Here is a 22,205-nt window from a genome sequence, read left to right as displayed (position 1 = left end):
AAAATAAGGCGAAACAAAAAATTGATAACAAAACACAAGCAATATGTTATACGTGATCGCACTTATATGACAATTTTAATTTACTTTATTGTATTTTATGAATTATCTTGCGACATAATTGATTCGCTTGAGTTACGCACGACAATATTATGTGTGGAAGACGTTCAAAATATTAATTCCAAATTTGCCTTTTTTTCGATAACCAGTGCTTCCAGCATGGAATGCGGCGATTGGAAATTGACTATCACAGAAAGATTTTTACGGCATTATGTGATTCCACTATAGTCATATTTTGGTGTATTTATCCAATACATTTACTTCATTTTGTGGTCCATCTTAAATTTTTTCACATGTTGCATATTTTTGCATCTTTGATACCAAATGATTTAAGCTATTCGATGACAGCGCCTCACGGTAAAAGTAAATACAATTATTTTCTCATATTGAGTCTCCCAGGTTAATATTTCGCTAGTAACACGATGCAGGGTCTACCTCGATGAGGTATATACGTACACTAATTGATAAGTGATTCGATATTGCCTGAATTTCGAAAGTGACAGGCGGATCCTGTTTTCGCCATCCCTGTAGTGATTCCACTTATTTCGCAGCGAGAGATACTGGCCCTGAAGTAAGCAATCTTTTAGGCGCAGATATAATTATTACAGAAACCTAGTTACCCACTGATATTGCCAGAAGTGAAAATTTCCCAAAATCCTTCTCTATATACAGAAATTACAGAAGAAACAGAATCCGGGACGTTTTCTTTATGATTGCAGTTAAAAATTCTTGCATCAGCAGGGCTGAGGTAATTCCGGGCTCCATTACAAGTCCTCAATCCAAAAGAATTTATGTGTGAGCTTTTTACATACCACCGGACGACAGAGATAATTCAATACTAGAATTAGATCAGCAAATCAAAGGCTTCTTTTCCCAACACAATGATCGCGACGTTATTACCGGTGGAGATTCCAATGTCTATTCTATTGACTGGAGCACATATAGTTTGAAAACGGGCGGTAAAGAAAAGATATCTGCGAATTGCTCCTCAACTCTTTCACGTTGAACTCAATGTATGAACTGGTCACTTAACCAACTAGCAGCGATAATATTATTGATTTGTTAGCAACGAATATTCCGGAAAAATTCTTAACTATAGAAACTATTAAAGGAATGAGTGACCACAGGGCAGTAAACGCTAAGTTTTCGCTACATGAGGTCCGAAATAAAAAGCCGAAAAGGAAAATTTACTTGCTTAAAGAAGGGACTACAATGGCCTCAGGTGCGTGCTTCAAAATCAATTTTCTAGTTTTAAGAAAGAAAGTAATCACCGAAATCCTGAGGATACGTGGAATCACTCACTTGAGATCAAGCCCTCAGCAGTGACCAATTCATTTCCTTGTATATTTATAAAAGATAACTCGGAACATGTATGGTACGACGAGGATGTTAGAAGCGCATTGCGATATCAAAGGCTACGTCATACCAAAATGAAAAAAATTAGGGATGACATCTCTAGCGACAAAAGAATTGAGATCACGTTTGATTATAAGATATCTGGGCCAAAGGCAAGCATGCATTTAGGAAAGCGTTAAGCGAATTCAAATGGAAAGAAAGAAAATTTGAAAAAGAATCTGAAAGTATTTTGGTTGTACATCAGAGGGGCTCACGGAAATAGGTGAACTGTTATTCACTCATGAATGATAAAGGCGAAAGAGAAACCAGCAGTTTGGAAAAGGCTAACTTTTTAAATTCCTCTTTTCTAAGCATCTTCACCAATGTCTCATCGGATGCCTCCGATAGCTTACCATATCGTGCCGGTCAACCGATGCCCAAAATTGAAATCTCATATAATGGAATAGAGCGCTTACTGAAAAATACGAAGTTTAATAAATCCAATAAAATACCTGCTCGTATATTTAATAATCTAGCTTCTGAAATTGCGTCGTATCTAGAAATAATATTTAAGAAGTCGCTGGTAGATTACAAGGTTCCCAGAGATTTGAAAACGGCTAACGTAACACCAATATTTAAAAACGTAGACTAGGAGGAACCGAGAAATTACAGACCTAATTACCTCATTTCCATTTCGTGCAAGGTTATGGAACATATAGTTGCTAGTTCGATCGTTAGACACCTCGATAATATATTTCGCTAGTTCGGCCTCATTTAGAATATGCTGCAAGTATATGGAATTCTCACGAAGTTGGATTAATTGCTGAATTGGATCGCGTGCAGCGTAGAGGAACTAGACTTGTAAAACGTTGTCATGATAAACTTGGTAGCATATCCAAAATATTAGAGGAGTAGGCTGGGAATCACTCATGGAGCGAAGGTTAAATTACGGATTAAATTTCTTGCATTAATTGGAAGGATACCTCTTTATCAACGATGCTTAAAATGTATTATTACCCCAATCGTACTACGGTGGGAGAGATCATGTTAGTAAAATTAGACAGATGAAGAGTAGAAGAGATAGATTTAAGATGTCATTTTTTCCACGAACGATAAGGGATCAGAATAAAATTATCCAACCGCGTTAATGTCATATTCGGGTCAAAATTTAGTCGGGTGTGTATTCACCCCAAACCACACACCCTTACGGTTGTTTACAATGTACCAAACTAAATAAATAAATAAATAACTACAACTCTGAACGAAACCTATTTTAGAATAATCAAACTTCACACATTTCAAATAAAATCAACATGACATTATCCCAACTTAAGTTACAGGAAAACTTATTGTCTGTACACACCCAACAATTGCTTGTTGAATCATTGATTTTCCAAAATTTTAGTTAATTTTTTTTTAATTTTCTACAATTTTTTTTCTACTGATTTGATATTTGAGTAAAAACTAAAACTATAGTACCTACTAAATGTATGTGTTCGCTGCAGCTTTAATTTTTGCAAAGATGAGCATCTTACTCGCTACCATGAAAAAGTAGTTGGTTGGTGAAGTACCTGTGTACGTCGGAAACATCTGCTTGGAACATTTCTATTTTAGCTAACATTGGACCTTCCTAATAACAATGAACCTTCTTAGGTATAAATTAAAGATTCATGTGGGATGTGGTGGAACTGTTCCATAATAACAGAGACGAAGACTATAACAATTTTCCACTTAATAAGTATTAGTAAGTGAAAAATTGCAATAGTCTTTGTCTCTGTTATTACTTCCTAGGTTTCCGGAAAGAATTACAAATATTTTCAAGGTTACGATAGCTGAGTTAGGCAATCTTGTATTTCCGATCCGTAGAAACACCACCATCAGTTATGAAATTGTTTTATTATAATGCACATTTGGCGGATGACTCCGTTAAAAGTTATTGCAACGGCATCTCCCGCAGTTTCTAGGACATTGTGGCAGCTTCAAAAGTATGGCATTCCATTACTACCTATGTTCAGCAATTTCGTCCAGTTAAAATAAAAAAAATGCCAGATATCTTGATTAAAAATTTTTTTCCTTCATACTGAAGAGTGTATTAATATCACAGTCATTTACTAAATTAAGTTTGTATTCCCATGGTTCATTCATTTTCTAAAATGCTTTCAACTTTTATACAGTATTTTTGCTCTATGGGGCTAGTTCCTGAACATAATAAACATCATTCTATTCTACCTAGCAATGCACACTATCATATTGGAATTGTTACTCTTGAGTAAAGTCCATTTTAGATGGTAGTAATTTCCATCGTCGCATTATTCCAAACAAGCGTAAGCAAGCAATCACTTTCCCCACTCGGATCTTTAATGTTTATCCGGAGTTTGCCAAGTTGAATTTATTTTCGTAGGGATAGATATAAGGCGTGTGAATTTTTAGCTCTGTTTTGTCACCATCCCTTTGTGGTGACTGAAAAATGCGACGGAGCATATCGTATATCGAGGCGGAGAAGCAAAAAAAATCTGCTTTTCATTAATTTGCAATTGCATCGCAAAATGTGAATTGATTAAAGAAATATAAAAATACTGAGAAATATTAACAATTTTAATAACTCAATTATGCCCGGCCACGTGAAATTATTGAATTACTGCCGCATTTTAAGCCCTTGATGTAACGAGACCCCTTGAAGGTATACAGTCCAATAATATTTTCTTACTACGCTCATTCAATGCCTGGGCTGCGTCCTAGTGAGTAGACGATGGTCTCGTGGAAAATATCTTTTCATTGACAATCTTGAAATATGATTGATATTGATGGAATAGAAGTGGACAATGCTAAAACTGTTCTGAAAATTTCGCATCACATAACCCAACAAAATATAATTCATTAAGCTAACACGAGTCGTAGATATTTGGTTACAGGAACACTGAAAAACCTATCAAACCAACCTTCAGGTCGAGAATTGTGGCTTTTATTTTGGTGCTCATTATTAATATGGGAGGAGCAAATTTTCAGTTCGAATAAGGCTTATTGTAACATTTCACTCGTAATGATTACCGGGAGGCAGGACTAAAGGTTTTCAGTTGCTCAGCAGCGTAAAAATAAATATGATAAATCAAAGGTCATTTGCAGCAGTATGTAAGTGTAAAAATACCACACAATGATAATACACGCTGCGAGTCTTCCGTGCATAGAAAAGCAAACAATGTTAGTTAGCAAATTATTAGCGTGTGAATATCCACTAGATAGTGATACGTATTTCCAAAAATAAGACGCCGTAACTATTTGGTAAAACGAAGTATTGGCTTGGAGGGCCAGCGTGAGGGCCTGATACACAAAATTGATGGCCTCATATCACAAAATTACCGCAAGTCGTGCAATGCACGAACATATCAGGAACGACAGCAATTTCATGTCGAGTTTTGTAGCGAAAAGTGAAATAACTAAAAATAACAGAAAATGAGAACTCATTGAAACTATAGTATACCTCGAGGCCCACCATCCACTTTTCAACACATGATCTTTTGGCGCCGATTTGCAGCCTTCCTCCCCCCCCCCCCACCTCATCGTCGTAAATAAACTTTTACAGGGAGTACACGCATAACAAATTCTAAGAGGTCGTCATTAGGATTCGAGAATCTAAAGTCAAGGTTGACCCAGTTTTAATTGCGTAAAAGACAAGCCAATTATATCATTAATACAGGCTCTACAACGTTTTGTATGGTGACAGCATGTCGCTGAAGTGATGAACTTACAATAAGTTTTTATAAACTCCTATATACGCTGTAAGAAACCAAGAAAGATTATTTTCATCTGCACATCCTTTTTAGTGCGTGATTTAAATAAAAATCGGTAGACGGATTATTAAGTCAAATCTAGCCGTTAAGACATTAAATATAGAACAGATTACAATATTTTTTATCCCGAATTTAGGGTTAATATTTATGCGGTAAATTAGAATAAGTATATTTCTTAAATTCTAGCAAATCCTCTTTTGTATAAAATATTACGGAGTGTAGTTTCTTTATTTTTAGTTTTTACGTGAAAGTTCGGAACTTTGCATACCTGCATTTTTCTACAAAATAGGCACTCAGTGCATATCCCATTGCGTCGAATTTAATCATTTCCTTCAGACGCTGAAAAGCTCAAGCACGAAAAAATAACATTCCTTCGGTCAAGACAAGCTGCTCAGAAAAAAAATAATCTTTGAATTGCATGTATTTAAATTACAATGGTAGTAAATGATAGTTGCGAGCTGAGTAGCACTGGATGGGTGCGGCAGGAAGAATGGGTATCCATTTATCAACATAAAAAGTAATTCTAAGACTATTCAACAACCGCAATTCCTCGCTGTCAGATGCAGTAATGCGACTTTGAATTCTCCACAAATCGACGCCATTCCTCTTCGAAATGTAACTCAAGCCACCGCCAGAGTGCGTGGCGGGGGGTGAATACACAGAATTATGTTTACTCGAACATGACCCCAACGCGGTCGGACAAAGTTAATAGTTGCTTCAAATATCGATGGGTCAAGCCCGCATTTAATATCTTTGTCTCATTAATATACGCAAGGATGACACCAGCTTGGATACCATCGAAAAGGAGTGCATGGAATAGCGGATCTCAATCGATATTAATTTACAAGTGTTTAAAAGGACGCTCAATTTTGCGCCATCAGGTAACTAATAGAAAACTTCAAATGGAAATTGTATACTCCCGGTATTCACTGAAGTAAGATTTTTTATAAAAGTAAATGTAAAATGAGCAATACATTATTTCATAACCTTCCAAGAATAAATGATATGATAAGTTTGTGTATACACCTAACTCTAACTCAATACTACAATACTGACAAACGAGGTCTGTTCAAAAGGTATCGGGAATTTTGAATTTCCACAGGTTAAGTATATTTGATTTTCGATTTTTTTGTGGCGTTATGTTGGTATTAATGTCTCTCACTTACGCCGAAATGTTCGGCCATTTTTAATGCTCAGTTAATTGCTGACAGCTGTTTTGCTTGGACGTGCTTTGGCTTGTCTTTCATTTTTGCCTGTTCCAAAAAATGGATCAAAAATGTGAACGACAAAGAGCGTGCCGGACGCCCGAGCACGTCAACAACAGACGAAAAAATTGATGAAGTGAAGAATATAGTATTTGCTAAATCACCAGAAGAAAAGTTACTGAGGACCTAAACATACCGATTGCCGCGCGCCATTTCATTTGCACCAATAATTTGGGCATGACACGGGTCGCTGCGAAATTCGTACCAAAATTGCTCAATTTCGACCAAAAATAGCAACGAATTAAACATTGCTCATGAGATGTTGGACATTTTGTCCACAACGACCAAAATTTGCTCCAGAGAGTCATAACTGGTGACCAATCATGGGTTTATGGTTATGACGTGGAAACTAAAGCTCAATCAACCCAATGGAAGCTGCAGCACGAGCCAAGACCGAAAAAAGTTCGGTCAAATGTGAAATTTTTGTTCAGAGCTTTCTTCGATTGCAGGGACGTGATGCATCATGAGTTCTTGCCACAGGGTAGAACGGAAAATAAGGAATATTTCCTGCAAGTTCTGCGCAATTTGTGCGAAGCAATCCGCCACAAACGCCCGGATTTGTGGAAGAACAAAAATTGGCTTTTGCATCATGACAACGCCCCTACTCTCACATCGTTACTTTTGAGCGAATATTTGGCCAAAAACAACACAATAATGATGCCGCAGCCACCGTATTCCCCAGATTTGGCCCCAAGTGACTAGTTCTTGTCCCCGAAACTGAAGAGGCCCATGAAAGGACGACGCTACGCTACGATTGGCGAGATAAAGACTGCATCGAAGGAGGAGCTGAACAAGATCACACAAAATGATTTTTGGAAGTGCTTCGAGGATTGGAAAAAACCTCGGCACAAGTGTATAAAATCCAATGGGGATTACTTTAAAGGGGACTAAAACAATATTCATGAATAAATAAATAATTTTTGAGAAAACACAAAAGTCGCGATACTGTTTGAATAGACCTCGTATTTATACGGATCCTCTCTTGATGGCTACACCAATTTTAATACACTTGATGGCTTTTAGGTCCACCAGTGTTTTGCAGTAACCTTTTCGAAACATATTTCAACACCTTTGACTATCGGCGTACATCACAAAACCCCTTTGTTCTTACCTTTGTACTTCATCATCGTGGATACTATTTGATATGTGGTGGAAGGGCCATTCCAAAACGGTATTTGTTACCGAACGTACCCCAATCAGCAAAGATAAAAAAGTAATGTGAAGCGTCAATCTTATCACACTGAGATGAAGGATATGTCTCCCTGCCCGATTGCCACTGTTCTGGCGCCAGCAATTCAAATACAAAATGATCATAAATTTTATCTATCGCAATTTTAGTTCTACTTTTTTGCACTCAATGAGGTCAGCGGTGGATCCAAGGGTGGCCCTCCTTGCGGAATATTTTGCTTTAATAAACGTAAAAAAAATAATATTACCTCTGTTCCCAAAGCATTTTTTAAATATATTTGCCCCGAGAGAATGAATGATCCACCTTGGAGTGCAATGTGGTCTCTCAACGAAAGCGATTAGTTTCAAAGTTACAATGATTTTACACTTTCTGAGAGGGAAAGCAAGACTATCTACATATTTTCGTGTATGAAATAACCCCCTTCAGGTTTACTAAATCCGCTACTAATGGGGATGGGTTTACAAATTTTTCAGAACAACCCCACATACGGAATAACGTGACATATAGAGAAGACTAACGTTCTAGCGTTTTAACTCGGCATTAACGTTATTTGGACAGCGCCTCCATCTATTGGTATTATTTCAAACTACATGCGGCCATCAGTAAAGTCCACCCTGCCGCCAATATTCGAGAATACCTCTAGAGCAGATTGACAAGAATAATTATTGCACAATCAATGCATGTAACAAACCTCCCCTTGGCATATCCATTTCCTAATGCATTCTAGCCCCTACGTCCTCCGCGTCCTAACAACAAGTATTCTATATTTTCCCAAAAGTTAAAAATGAAATCAGACGAAAAAAGTTTCGCATTTTGGAATAAAAATAGGTTAGCACGTACGAGCGGCCAATGGTTATTAAGTATGAATACCCTATCACGTTTGTTAAAATTAGCTTATGTATATAGTTACGTCGATGTCTCATTAATTTTATGCATTTTAAGACACACGACATGCAATAACAGTAAACGATCACCCAGCTCGCCTACATGCCAAGCTGACGTTTAGAAAGAAACTTCAGAATAAAATCGCTATGATCTACTGCATTCTTGCTGAATTACATAAATCTGTAACATTTATATAGTACAGGAATAGATAAAGCGAAGAAAACTTATGAATTGGCGATATTTATCCGTGTGAAGACTCGTAAGGAAAACGTGTATGGAATTACTTAAACTCCGCTGACATGTTAGCAGGTAAAAAGCAGATAAGTATTTTAACAAATTACATAAAAAAGTGATTACACAAAGCGCATAAAATTGGCCTGACAGAAAAAATCACGTACCACAGCTGCCTCTGGGAAATAGTCAAAAGACAAATCGTGGGTCTAACTAAAGTTAGCATATCACCCATTTTAACTAAAATTTGGATACTACAAATGACTTGAGAAATACGAAATCATCTTTCCATCATATGACACTCCCATCATGCCACTCAACCATAAGATCAACCTTAGTGTGCAATACAATTTTCTTCCAGATTTTTTCATGATAACTGTTAGGTTACCTGACAAGAACTAGACTCACTTAATTTAATATTCTTGTTCAACACACATCCAGAGGAGCACCAGCTGGTTTCTTGCCCTACCACACAACAGACCCATAGAACACCTAAAAATCTCCTGAAACTTTTATCAAATTTTATTTATTCATAAGAAATAATAAAATTGACATCTTCATAATGTTATCTACATCAAAGGTGGTTTGATCTGCTCTACAAATGTGAATGTATATCATTTGTAGGTCAGTAAATGTAATACAACTACTACCCACATTTGGCAAAAAGACCAAGATGGAAGAAGATACTGGCCAATGAAATCAAACACTATTGGCAAGAAATGGCGATAAAGCATTTTTTCTTTGAAATAAAGGTAATGTGTAATACTACTATTAAAGGAAAATTATCGGCAATAAGAATATATCTGATTGGTCAATCCTATAGCAATCCACTCAATTCTCTACAAAACTGACCTCTCAGGCTATCTCAACATATATGCTAAAGTATAGCTTGCTGGACAATTCATCTCAAACATGGTATCTCATCAATGGCACACATGGACAGTAAGGATGTGAATACCAGGGTAGTGTCATTGCATTATACTAGAAAGCAGTAATCAGAATAAAATGGCACTAACTAAAATGAAGATTTGGCTCTGAATCATCAATCTATTCCCGTATAAGATTAAAATCTGAACTTCTCTCTCCTTCCCCCTTCAGTGTTATTCATATATATTTCCACATGAAAAATTAAGCATAATCTTAAAATATAAAGAATATAAAATACTTTTGCCACTTTTATTCCCCATCCCTCATGAACACTTGAAATATGAAAAATAATCAGGTCATAAGTATCAACTCAAATATTACAATAACTATAAACAAAAGATGTATTTAAAAATTAATGATCAATATACCACTTTAAAAATTTTCTTCCAAAAATTTTCTTCCAAAATAACTAAGAGTGAAAAAATAAGTATGCATCAGGCAAAATGTCTCCAATGAAGCTTTGCCAGTATGTTTTGCTTTAGGATAGTAGGAAGGCAATTGCATACCTTGCACAACTGATATTGGGTGATACGGATAGTAGCATTTCAAATTGATAGGTAAAAGAAAAACAATACTAGGGTCAGGAACAGGGTCATTAATGTGCAGTTTTCTGGGAACAGATGTGGCTTCAGATGATCATTTAGTGCCAATAAAGCACAATGCCAGATTCAAAAGGATAAAACAAGGAAGACAGTTAAGGAAATGTGTTGTAGAAGCATTAACTGGAAGAGCGAGGAAAGAGTGTCAGAAGGATGTAGAAAAAATAATGAGTGAGAAAAGGGAGCAGGGGACAAGTGAAGAAAAATAGGAATATAGCCAAAAAAGGATACAGAAGGCCATAAACAAAACCAATTGAAGAGAAAGATAGACCAGAGAAAAAACAGCATTAGGCAGAAGAAAGTACTTAAAATTGAATAAACTGAGGTGGGAAACTAATATGGGCAAAGATGTGTGGAGATAGATGCAGGGCAAGGATATGGAAAGTTTATTAGGGAAGGGTGAGTTTGGGGTGCAGCACAACAGGGTGAACCACTATCAGAATATAACAATGGAGAATCCACAGAAGTAATCACACAAAATTCATGAAAATTATTCACTAAACCAGTAAAGATTCAAGATAGATGTAAGGAATATACACAGGGCCTCTATGGTGCACATATTAGGTCTGCAAGCTTAGATATGAAAAGATTATATGATTTAGGTAAGGATAGCTTAGGTCCAAACATTCTTGATGATAAGATAGGAAGGACACTAAGGGGATTTAAATGAAATAAGTGTTGGCAGTGGATAACATTCCCACAGAACCACTTGACAGTTTCAAAAAATGTCGGAGAAGAGATTTTATGGACTAATTTGCAGCATTTAAGAGGGATGAAATTGATCAGAGGATTTGTTTGGGCGAGTGTTCCCATCCAAAAAAGGGAGGGGCAGCCTTATTGAAGACTAGAAAATGAAGTTTGATTTCACATGCAACTTAAGCATTAGTCAGGACCATCAATATGAGGATGGAAAGGAAGGAAAATGGTAACTTAGGTGATGATCAGTTTCAGTTCATGAAGGGGAGAAACACACATGATGCCATTGCAGTAATGAGGTCACTATTAGAGAGGAAAATAGAATACATTCCGGATCTATTTGTCTATTTCATAGATTTGAAAAGAAATTTGTTGGAGTGAATTGGGTAGAATTAATTGATGTATTGCAAAAAAATAGGAGTAAAATGGCGAGATAGGAGACATCCAAAACCTGTACGTGTCTCAGACTGCTAGGTGCAAGTGTTGGACGGAGAGCCCGGATGGGCAGCATTAGGCAGAGTTGTAAGACAGGAGTGTCCATGATCACCAGTGCCGCTGTATGTGGAGGAAATAGTTAGAGAGATATGGGAAGAACTGGAAATAAGAATAAGTTAATGCATAATTCATAAAATCAAGTCAACAGATGATAAAGCTTAAATTAGCCATTCAGCCAAAGAGTTTAAATCATTGTAGAGCACATAAGACAATCAGTGTGACAGGTACAGGGTGAGAATCAATGTAAACAAACCAAGGTCATGAAGTTTTGAGGAAAAAGAAGGCAAAGGTTAACATTAAAATAGAGAGTTCAAAATCTAGGGCAGGCAGAACAGTTCACTTACATCAAAAGTGTTTTGAATCAAAATGGTAAACGTAGTAGGGACATCATAAGAAGAATGGCATGAGGCAAACAAGCTTAATTAGGAAAGGAATAAGTAATGAAATGTTAAGGAGGCAAAGAAAAGGCTCAATAAAACTTTTAACTGGTTTTGTACAGCGAGAAAACATGGGCATTGAAGCAATACAAGAGGCATAGATTTAGATGCTTTTGAGATAGGGGTGTGGAGAAGAATGGAAAAGGTGAAACATACAGAAAAGAAAAAAAAAGGAAGTGCTAGGTATGGTGGGGGAGATTGCCAATGGGAAAAATCCATCAGAGGCAGAAAAGACTTTTGATTAGCATGTGATACTGATTCCTGTGATGGGAGGGAAGAATGGTAGACAAGGGAAGAAGGGGCAGGATCAAGAAAGGTACGCTGTACAGAATGGAGTATGCATAACTGAAGAAGAGTTTACCATAGTGCAACATGTCAGGTGGTATTTTGCTACAATAGGCAAAGAAATGTGTCATTGTATCATCTCAGTCCATCCAAAACCAACCTTAAATGGTGGAATACCTTACATAAATAATAATACTGTACAATATGGGGAATTTCTAAAATTGTTGCACTTCCTGATTCAACCATATTTTAAATGAACAACCAACCTATTATTACTCACATTAAATCAAATTACAATAGAAGCAAATTATTTTAAGATCCCCAAAAAGGAATAACTGTGCTTTTGGATATTTATTCCACTAAACCAGCACACACTGCATATATGTACTTGATGCAGTCTTAGTCCCTCTACTTATCTGTATGATATCATTAATAAATTACAAGAACACAATTCAATGAGATAACCTAATATCAACAATTGCACCACAGATATAAGTGGCATAAATCATTTCTCTCTGTTATCAGAAATCATTGAATATAAGCACACGCAACCTAATATACTTAAAATTCTGTTACACGGACAATTAGAGGATATGTATTAAATCTACAAATAATAAATTCTCCTCATGAAATTCATAATGCGGGCCTGTTACATACTGGACTTAGTAAACATTAGATAATATGCCAATTCATAAATCAACACCTAGAAAAGTTATTCAAACAATAAAGCAAAAGAAATATAAATCAAACTTTCAAACAAAATGCATCACTTCTAACCACATATTATCACTGCATCATGAATCTTCAAAATTATTGCGTAGATCAAATAATTCTCTCATCAATACTCTTATATAACTGCTGATGGCAAAACTATGACATGAATATGTCTCCATTAGACCATTATAATGTCAATTTAGCTTCAGAGGTTCAACATAGAAGTAAATACTGAATGCACAAGTAGATTGTTAATGCTTACTCAAAACCTTAGAGGAGACACATTCAAAAAATATAGTACTAAAAAAAATTACAGCTTTTGAAGATTTAGGAAATAATAAGATAAAAGAGCTACATTATTTTTTATTTCACTAGTAGGAAGTATGCTGCTAGTAATAACCGTTCACAAGGCAGTGTTGATTTCAATATTGCTTGAATTTCAGCAGAGAAAGATACATTTATAAAGATTTCCTGATAAGCTTAGAACTGTAATCAAACTCTTTGAAGAACTAAGAAATTGTTTCAATTGAAAAATTTAAATACAGATGAACTTGTTACCCAATTTTCAAGTGATCCCTTTTCTGAAGATATTGGAAATAAATCACAAACCCGAATGTACAAGAGATCATAGCGTATGAGAACACATAAGTTGACTATGTAACATAAATGTTTGAAATGTCACTTTTTATTTCAGATAACAAGGGACCATAATAGGCATTAAAACCCCCCCAGGTGTCAGGGCCACCTTAGTTGGTTAACCAAACATAACATGAATTTTTTACAAACATGGCTGAGAAATTATTACACTAGGTAACATTTTATTATTAGTTACTTCAGAATTTGTACGCTCTACCTTATCTACTGTTGTGACAACTTTCATGGGAGAAAAATGATTCACTATCAGTCAGTTTAGCAGGTAATCCCCCATAACTTCTCATTGCATTCTCCTAATTTGTAAGGCATGTGAATCAACCCTACTGCACACAGATTTGCTGAGTACCATGTGGATACTTATCACAATCATAACTAAACAATGGTCTTAAAAAGGAAAATTTTGAAAGATCACTTCTGTAGACCATCCAGCCTTGCATCAAGCGCTAATCTTGTCATTTCAAGGACATTTATATATTGCAAGATGCAATGAGCAGCTAGGTGAGGCTTTGTACCCATTAGTTCTGCAAATATTCATTTATTATAAATACACACACCCTTTTGGTGGCTTGAATAGTATTGTGCAGATTTACCATATGTTCTACTAAAAATGTTGTATTTGCATAAAAATTGAGAAACTGTATGAAACAACACATTCCATTTTGTTATATCCATATACCACATTTCCAAATGTTATGCCCTCTGTATTTATCCTAACCAGCAACAGCAAACACTAAGCTGGGAAAACAAGTGAATCATGAGCCCCCATTTAAATCAATCAAAATGAAGGAATTGTTAAATTCTTTTTCCTAAATCAAATACAATGATGGGTTAAAACAGACATTTAAAAAATCTCAGGTTCACAGGCTTTTGTGGCCCAGCAACAGAAATAAATTTCACTGCAGCTTTATCTCATTCAATTGAAAGTATAACAGATTAACTGGCCTCTCTATGGCCATAAAAATGTGGAAATCAAATATTATTATACACTTCTATAATACACAAAATGCACATTCTCTTAGCAAAATCTAATGAGACAACTTGATTAACCCGCTTTTGAAATCACCTAAGTCTCAAACACCACAAAAAATGAATGAACATCAATGGCAGAAGTCAGAAACAAAATCTGGACAGAGTTGCTGAATCACTCGATGAAAACTGCTAGTATGTATTCATCTCTGAATAAATGTATTGATGAGGGCCTTTCCCTCTTAAGCGATTGAATAGATATAATTACAAAAACATGTTTGCTAATTTTCTCTTACTATTAGTGGAATGAATAATTCCAAAGTATCCAATGAGGTCTAATAAGTTCTCTGTATAATATGTTAACTGACTTGTAGCTTTGAGAAATGGCCCCATAATATTTTGCACTGATATCCTTCATCTGACTTTAATTCGTTCATTTCTTCCAACCAATAATTAGGCAGTAAAATGATCATAATTCATTTCATAATTTTTCAATAGCACTCAACTTCTTAACAAGATGTTTTTAAAAGATTTTTCAATATTAAAAACAACAAAAAATCAATCTTTGATATTTTGCGGCTTTTAACAACAAAAATTACATTTCATAATTAGAAACTAAAAGCCATTTTTAAATACACTGAAAAAGTATCTAAATATCCTAGTTATCAAACATATAACTGGCATCAATTTCATGGATGCATCATGACCATGGCCATATATCTCTCCTCTTGAAATAAATTACTTTACTACTACAAACCAACACTCTACTACTTTGAAAAATATTTTTTTTTAATGGAAGAGGGCACAAGATATGTTTTGGAATACCAAAATGTGTTGCCTTACTGAGAACCATAAAAGATATTCCAAGAAAAATTCACCAATATCAACATTTTGGCCAATCAGTAGGCTATCCCAACATTGAAATAGTAATTCTAGTTTTAAACGTTTAACGAAGAGAGTTACCCATAGTAACAGACACAATGACTATTGCAATGTTCCACTTAATAAAGATTTATTTCAGACTAGCTTGGATGTACTATATCTTTTTCAAGTTAAGCTCTCACCATACAGCTTCACTCGAAAACAATGTAGAGCATCAAAACTAGTCTGAAATAAATCTTTATTAAGTGGAACATAGTAATAGTCTTTGTCTCTTTCATAATGGAGCAGTTCCAAAACATCACACCTGAATCTGTAATTTATATAGTAGAGTTACCCATCTTTTAGAATGAACATCCACGTAATTTCTACACTGGAATACCTATTCTTCAGGCCTGCTGAACATAGGCATGTTCATGGATCCTCCCAAGGTATATGCTCTATCGTAGTTTAATTAAGAATAACTAATATTTAATCCTAATTCTTCAAATTACATACAACAAATCCCAATTATATGACTCCTTGTTCCAATACTGGAACTGGGCGGCAAGCTCCTGGGATTGCTAACAGTTGCGAGGGAAAAAAGCATTTTGAATCGTGATATATTAAAATTATCCTAAATCAACTCCTTCACTTGATCATTCAAGAACCCAACTCTAGTCAAGACTAGTCAGCTAGGAGAAATTTTGACGGGTTGTTAGAAGGTACTAAGCAATAACCTCCAGTGGAAGTTAATTAAAGCAGCTTTAATCTGGGAAAAGCGAGTTATTTCATTTATATTTTTAACATAATCTTGAGAACTTTTACTACATCTTTTCCATTGAAAAATGCATTAAAGTTCCCATAAAAAATATTACTTTGAATTTATACCATATTAAAATATTAATATTGGTATATCTCCTGCATGAATATGTACCAACTATGGTATTCTGTAATTAGAAAAATTTATACACAATTTACTTTTAATTCTGATCTGGTAAATGAGGCCCCCTTTGACAAAACTAATAGAATGTATGAATTGCATGAAATAACCTAAGGTATTAATTTCATTATTCATTCATTAATATTTTAATTGGCACAATTCATCCATTCACTGCCATTGAATACCATCCATGATGGCAAAAAGGATACTCAGATATAATACTTGGCATTAACAATATATGTCAGAATAGGAGTCATAAGGGATTTCATCAATGAAATCATTAATAAATTACAAGCATAGTCATATGGAACTATGTAAAAATACAACAGCAGTTTATTCACTTTAATTGTAATGATTTGTGTTAATGTTTTATTGCTGTGAGACAATATGATTAGAATATTTGGATGGTAGACATTTAGTACCATGATGTTGAATGATTTGTAAGCATATGTTAATTGAAAGCAATAAAAGCTATACAACAACCATAACAAAATATTAGGATTTCAAGAAGTGCTTCATTATATAACAATTGTGTACATTGCCAACATGGTAATATTGGATTAAGGATTATCTGTCACTGTGCCATGTTCTTGATTCCATTGAAACTAAAAAAATAGGTCTCTCCATAAATGACAACATTATTACTTTTGCAACTTTGAGTGATGTACAGCTTAGAGGACAACCAGCATGGCTTGCTTCTACATATATTGTTAAGATCGATATCTACTTAGATTTACTTGATATGATGCTGATTCTCAACCAGCAGAGGAAACTTGATCAGAAAATTATGCCAGACACCTACTGAGCATAAAAGAATAAAAAGGCAAGAAAAATTATAGTTATAAGAAACCTATATGATACACTATTAAAACCAGAAATATATTTCACAGTTTAAAATGTTTTTAGTTTAGTCTTCCATGAAAAAAACGAAAAAATAGAAACTAAAATGCATTGAAATTTTTATTAATTTGAAATATGCATCAACAACAGCACTTCCGCACAACAAAACACAGCCTCAACCAAAATGTTTAATAAAGGATGGTTGAGATACAAAAAAATTAATATTTAAATAATATCAAATTGTTGCTTTTGGGGAAAAATTAAATGCACTTCATGCAAGCGACTTAAAGAATTTAGTCATGTTGCCATTCAGCTGTCGTGTTTGACTTGCAGTAAAATTTAATTTGAAAAAAGAAAATAATAATATAAGAATCATGATGAAGGGAAGTGCAAATGAATGAGCGGAAAGTATTTCCATTTTTCCTGCCCAACATTCGAATGCAAAACACTTACACAATCAATATTCAACCCAAAAAGCCTTTGGAGAAAACAAAAAACTAAAAATGTCCCTCCTCAGTAACCATTGAGGCAATTTTTCCACGTGGAAACATGTCCCTTCACATTGGTGAGGATTTTAAAAATGGGTCATGAAATAATATAAATATGAGAGCAATGAAATTTCTTGAGGTCAAGTAAGCAACATCTTGTAAATAATTATTTTTGAAAACGAAATATGAGAAGGGCAACTCAAGTGAGTAACAACAACCTACCTCTGGCTGAAAAAATGTTCAACTTACATATTGCATTGATACAAAATACACTTCAGCATACTACTGATAAAAATGATGATGTTATGTTTTTCATGGGTTTACTTACAAGGTGAACAGCTCAGGCAACTGCAGTCAAAAATACTATGGCCCAACACTGTAGCTCTTTGTTAATGGCTTAAGAGATATAGTCAAATGAATCACTCTACAAGGAGAAAATTTTCACATGTACTAGTGAAATGGGTAAGTTAAGCAAAATATTAGGAGCTAGTAGGGGTGATGAGGATAGGCTTGGAGAAACCACAAACAAAACAGGAGCATGAAATGAAGTTTGGGGTTTGAGCCCGTCAATCCATGAAAATTAAGCTCCTGAGTAATATTCCCTAAGCACAGTCAAACAAAGGTGACAGTCTTTTGAACGGCATAACGCTTTAGGCATCACAGAATTCCACTATGACTTATTGTCAACAAGAACACTGGGCTTGCCCTCCGCAGCACCGGGTGGTGCGTCACTGGCATCTGGCCCACCCTCTCCACCCCCACCAGCATCTTCTCCCTGACCCCGCAGTCGCAGATTATACTTCTCCTTATATTCGTTTATTTCCTGGCCTTTCTTCGTAAGCTGCTCATTCAAAGTCTCCACCACCTTCATCAGCTAAGGCAACAAATACAACAAATAAGTATCACAATTAATTCTTTTCCAATAATTAAACGTAAAACATTAATTTAGTCCATTAGTCCACTAAACCCAGACTAATTTTTATAAATCGTTAAGTAAGGACCTTATCAGGAAATCGTGATAACACACTTGCATATGGCTGTGCTGGCGCAAAGTAAAAAATAATTTTCCAGAGACTAGCGAACATCAAAGACAATTTCCCCTGCCACTATGAATGACTGCAGGTACTTATTGCTACCTTCGACTAAGAATTGGAGCAACATGCAGGCTGAAAAACTGTGTGGCAATTCAGGGCATAAAAATGCCAAGAAGGTATATGAATTCAAGATGTAACTAATAAATTACTTTCAATGCCCAGGGCATCGGGTTTTCTTCGGGGAACGTTTTGCATACAGTAAATATACAACAATATGAGAACAATTACCTATCAGCTCTATGAATCAAGAGTTTAGTTTCCTCGAGTATCCCACAGATGAAACATTCCATATTTTTAAAAAATGTACAATAAATTAAACACAAATGAAGCGCATTAAAATAGCTTACTTCCTATTCATCGGAATATTATTCGTGCAAATCAATTTTTGAAATTTTGACTGTCCTACCCAAGATTACACCATATAAGTCCAATTCAACTTTTTTTAAACATGAATTCCCAGCATCCAATCACCCTGATTAAACGATGCCGTGCAAAAATTCACGAAAATGTCTTATAATACACTTCTTTCATTACCTGTTCTTTATTATTTTTGAGTGCGGGTAATACTTCTTTAACAGTTCTCTCCACTAAAACTCCTCCCACCATCCGGTAACACCTCCTATCTCCGTCAACATCGTCGAGTGTTTCAATAACAATCCTTGAAGAAATACGAGCAATTCCCACATTTAATGTTATTACAATGAAGTAGTGTGAAACAACGTGCTTTCCGGCTCTACAACTAAGGCAAATCCCTTACTTGTGCTCATTCAGTTCAAGTTCCAACTCAGCCACTTTATTCACTAGTTGTCTTTGCTCATTTCTCAACGTTTGAAAACCTTGCAAAATTTCTCCATTAGATTTATTATGCGTTTTGGGGACTTTGGGTTTCTTGGACTCGCCAGACATGTTGAATTCGGCAAACAATCCTTAAAAGGAAATGATTAATCGCTGGTGAAAATCGAGACTATCGATTATGTAAATATCGATACACTATGCTTATATCGATTGCTTCATTATTTGAATTTGTACCATATTTTTAATTTAACAGCTCCAAGGACTTTTTTGTACTATACATATGCTCTTCTCAGGCACAAGGTGTAAATCTAAGTTATTGATTATATGGGGACCGACAATATTTAAAAAATGCATGTAATTTAATGATAGATAAGATGAGGTTATTAATTCATCACTAATACATCTGAGGGCATGCAAAGTTAAGTATGGTTAATGCTAACGCTCTCCCGTAGAGCACTGAATCAAAACATAACTTCCTGCCTGAAGATGACTAGATTCCGAATTGAAATGGGGCCAATACTTTTCATATCTTAACTATCCCCACTTGTTTTATAAATAAAGAAAATTAAAATGCTGACCTTTGAGTATTTGAGGAATATATATTTTACTTTATTCTAGGGTGATGGAATTAAAGACCTCCCATAATGGGGCCATACCCTTTAGGCTGGTTGAAAGATGAAAGGTTTACCTGAATTCTGAAGTGCCCAGGTAGATGTATCACCTGCTAGCAGAAATCATATCATTTGACTATAACACCCATTATTAAGAGGATTTCAACCGCAAACAATAGAGAAAAATACAATAAGCAAAATAGATATTAAACGCCTCATTCATTAGAAGAAGTTGAGCTTAAGGAGATTTATTAGCATTTAGAAAATTAACTACTTTGTTCTTTCACATATATTTTACTATGCACGACCTAGGTTTCAACACAAAGCCATCATCAGGAGAAGTACAGAGGGCATATAGCTTTATATACTAGACAGAGAAGAGGAGGGTGGAGATGCTGGTAAAATGGGAGGAAGGGAAATTGGTGTGTGTGTATGTATGGATGGGAGGGGGAGAGGGTGGTTGGATGTGTCACCAGGGGGAGGGAGGGGCTACGGGACAGAGGGAGGTCCTGGAGGGGGTATCGGGAGGAATACATCCGGTCACTAACCCATATACCCTTATAATGACTGTTCTTGGAAATTTCCAAACGTTCCAAGGCATCTAATCTTAAACCTTTCTTCTTAAAATCTAGAATCTCAGGAACTAAGTCACTTGTGTGATTATTGTCCATTAGGTGATTGTCAAAATGGGAAGAAGGATTTCTGTTTTTGAAACGGGCGTAATATTCTTTCGCACGTTCCAGAAATTTCCTCCCGGTTTGTCCAATGTAAATGGTAGAGCAATCAACACACAATTTGTACACTCCACTCTTTTCCATGATGGGAAATTTGTCCTTGCCATTAGATAAAAGGTTCCCTAAGTTGCCTTTATTATAGAAGGCTGCTTGTATTCTGTTCTCTGGAAAGGTTCTGGTCACTTAACGAGATGAATTCCCCAGAAGAGAATTCTTTTCCATGTGTCTTCCTTGAGGACCTACCTCCCTTTTTTCACCCGGCTGGCCTAATCTTCCAAAAAAGTTTTGGTTTTTTGCAATTCCCATAGTGTCAAACCTTACCTATATATTCTAACTTCCTAAAATACTTAGTATTTGCTACTCACTAATGAATGGAGTAACTCCCTTCCAGTTTCCTTAGAAACCTTTCAACGTATAATTTTTTCTCATTAATAAAAAATATACGTTACTCATTTGCTCTAAATCCTTTATAAACCTCCTTAGGACCAACATTATTGTTTATTGGATTCCTATTATTGGCATGCATTCTTCTTACCCAATTGGGTGTATAGACGATAACGATATATTTTGTTTGTGGGCAGGTTCACAAAGACAACTTGACATCTTAATTCCTTGGACAAAAAAAATTAGCTTCTAAATTGAGAAAGAACTTAATGAGTCCATTAGTTTTTTAGACATTATCATCAAAAAACATAATCGGCAACTAGACTTCTCCATTTTCAGGAATGATACTCGCACAGATCACATCATTCACTTCATGTCAAGGCATTATTTCTCCCAAAAATTAGCGGTGTTCAACTCAATGGTCCACCGTTTCACTAGTATTCCCTTGTCCCTACAAATGTTCAAAAATAACTCCAAATAATTAAATGATAGCTGAAAATAACAGTTTCTGCTGCCAATTAGTTGAAAAATTGTATCAGAAGAAGTAGCAGTCACATCCATTTTCAAATCCATCCCCAAGAAAGACATATCGAAATGGAAAAGAATTCTCTTTCTGGGGAATTCATCTCGTTAAGTGACCAGAACCTTTCCAGAGAACAGAATACAAGCAGCCTTCTATAATAAAGGCAACTTAGGGAACCTTTTATCTAATGGCAAGGACAAATTTCCCATCATGGAAAAGAGTGGAGTGTACAAATTGTGTGTTGATTGCTCTACCATTTACATTGGACAAACCGGGAGGAAATTTCTGGAACGTGCGAAAGAATATTACGCCCGTTTCAAAAACAGAAATCCTTCTTCCCATTTTGACAATCACCTAATGGACAATAATCACACAAGTGACTTAGTTCCTGAGATTCTAGATTTTAAGAAGA

General features: G+C 35.5%; 1 protein-coding gene across 1 annotated transcript; it reads right to left on the bottom strand.

The window, feature by feature from the left end:
* Window positions 1–17,266: 17,266 nt before the first annotated feature.
* Pfdn2 (prefoldin 2) lies at window positions 17,267–19,660 on the bottom strand. Its single transcript, XM_071598767.1, has 3 exons — window positions 19,504–19,660; window positions 19,281–19,404; window positions 17,267–18,526 (listed from the first exon to the last, which is right to left on the bottom strand). The coding sequence occupies exons 1-3, from the start codon at window positions 19,650–19,652 to the stop codon at window positions 18,323–18,325; spliced, it is 477 nt and encodes a 158-aa protein (XP_071454868.1). The 5' UTR covers window positions 19,653–19,660; the 3' UTR covers window positions 17,267–18,322.
* Window positions 19,661–22,205: the final 2,545 nt, after the last annotated feature.

Source organism: Hetaerina americana, unplaced genomic scaffold, assembly GCF_022747635.1.
Source record: "Hetaerina americana unplaced genomic scaffold, ioHetAmer1.1.p SCAF_10, whole genome shotgun sequence".
In the NCBI taxonomy this organism is placed as follows: domain Eukaryota; kingdom Metazoa; phylum Arthropoda; class Insecta; order Odonata; family Calopterygidae; genus Hetaerina; species Hetaerina americana.
This window is presented reverse-complemented; position numbering and strand designations above follow the sequence as displayed.